Source organism: Penaeus monodon, chromosome 24 (genome assembly GCF_015228065.2).
Source record: "Penaeus monodon isolate SGIC_2016 chromosome 24, NSTDA_Pmon_1, whole genome shotgun sequence".
NCBI lineage: Eukaryota > Metazoa > Arthropoda > Malacostraca > Decapoda > Penaeidae > Penaeus > Penaeus monodon.
The window spans coordinates 13985519-13986458 of NC_051409.1; the positions used below are offsets into that span (position 1 = coordinate 13985519).

The 940-nt window shown below is 52.4% G+C and overlaps 1 protein-coding gene across 1 annotated transcript; it reads right to left on the reverse strand.

The window, feature by feature from the left end:
• Positions 1 to 905, reverse strand: LOC119588604 (ena/VASP-like protein; the record flags this gene model as incomplete). The annotated part of the gene is given in 2 exon segments (XM_037937246.1): positions 1 to 233; positions 685 to 905. A coding segment is annotated over 1 exon segment (197 nt), but the record flags the coding sequence as incomplete, so codon positions are not given.
• Between the last annotated feature and the right edge of the window lie 35 nt (positions 906 to 940).

Here is a 940-nt window from a genome sequence, read left to right on the forward strand (position 1 = left end):
CTGTCATCGTCGCCGCTCTGGTCCGCATGCGGCAGGTCCACCCCGTCGCCCACCGCAGGTCCCAGGGCACTTAGGTCACGGGGCGTGGCTTCTCCGCCCACGTCACTATCAGCTGATTGTTGCTGTTGCAGCTGCTGTTCCTCCTCGGGTTCTCCCTCGCCCTTCTTACGCTTAAACATCTTTCCGAAGGATTTCATTGTAGCGGTTTTGAATCACAAAAAGGAATCTTACCACTAGTTTATTTAGGCCCAAAATAGAACAAAGATAAAAGTAGTGACATCCACTAAAGCCCGCGAAATCCAAAACAAAATTCGAAAGATCACCAAAAACGCGGCCAGGTCGCGTTTTGACCCAAAACAAAAAGCACACGATATGTATGAGTGTTGCTTTTAAAAGCAAATTTGGTAAAATATCACAGAGTTCCCGGGACTCAAAAATCACAGCACAGAGATTCCCGGCTACCTAAGATATGTATGTCCTTAATAAGCATATAATTCGTGCCTAAGCTACAAAATACAAAAGTGTTGACCCTGTTTACAAAGGCCGCGACCAATGCGCGCGAGAAGGCTAGATCTCCACGTTTACCGCGCGTTTTTCGGGACAACGACGCGTCGGGAAGCGCACAAAACTCTCTTTCCGTCAGCTAAATTTCGATATGCCGAGACTTCCGACCAAAGGACCCACCGTCAACCAGTGATGATCAACGTGGCAAGCGTCGCCTTGACCTCCGTGAATTACGTCACAGGAGGATAGGTGACGTCACACTGGCCACAAGCCAAGACCAGCGCGTGTGTGTCTGTCGCGGCCGTGGCGTCGAGGCTGTGTCAGAGGCCGCGCACGCCAGCCAAGGGAGTGAAGCTCTGGACGGCGAGGGGACGGCCAGACCATCCAGCCAACCCCGCACGCGAGCCCCTCCTACTCCCCCTCACAACAAACCCCT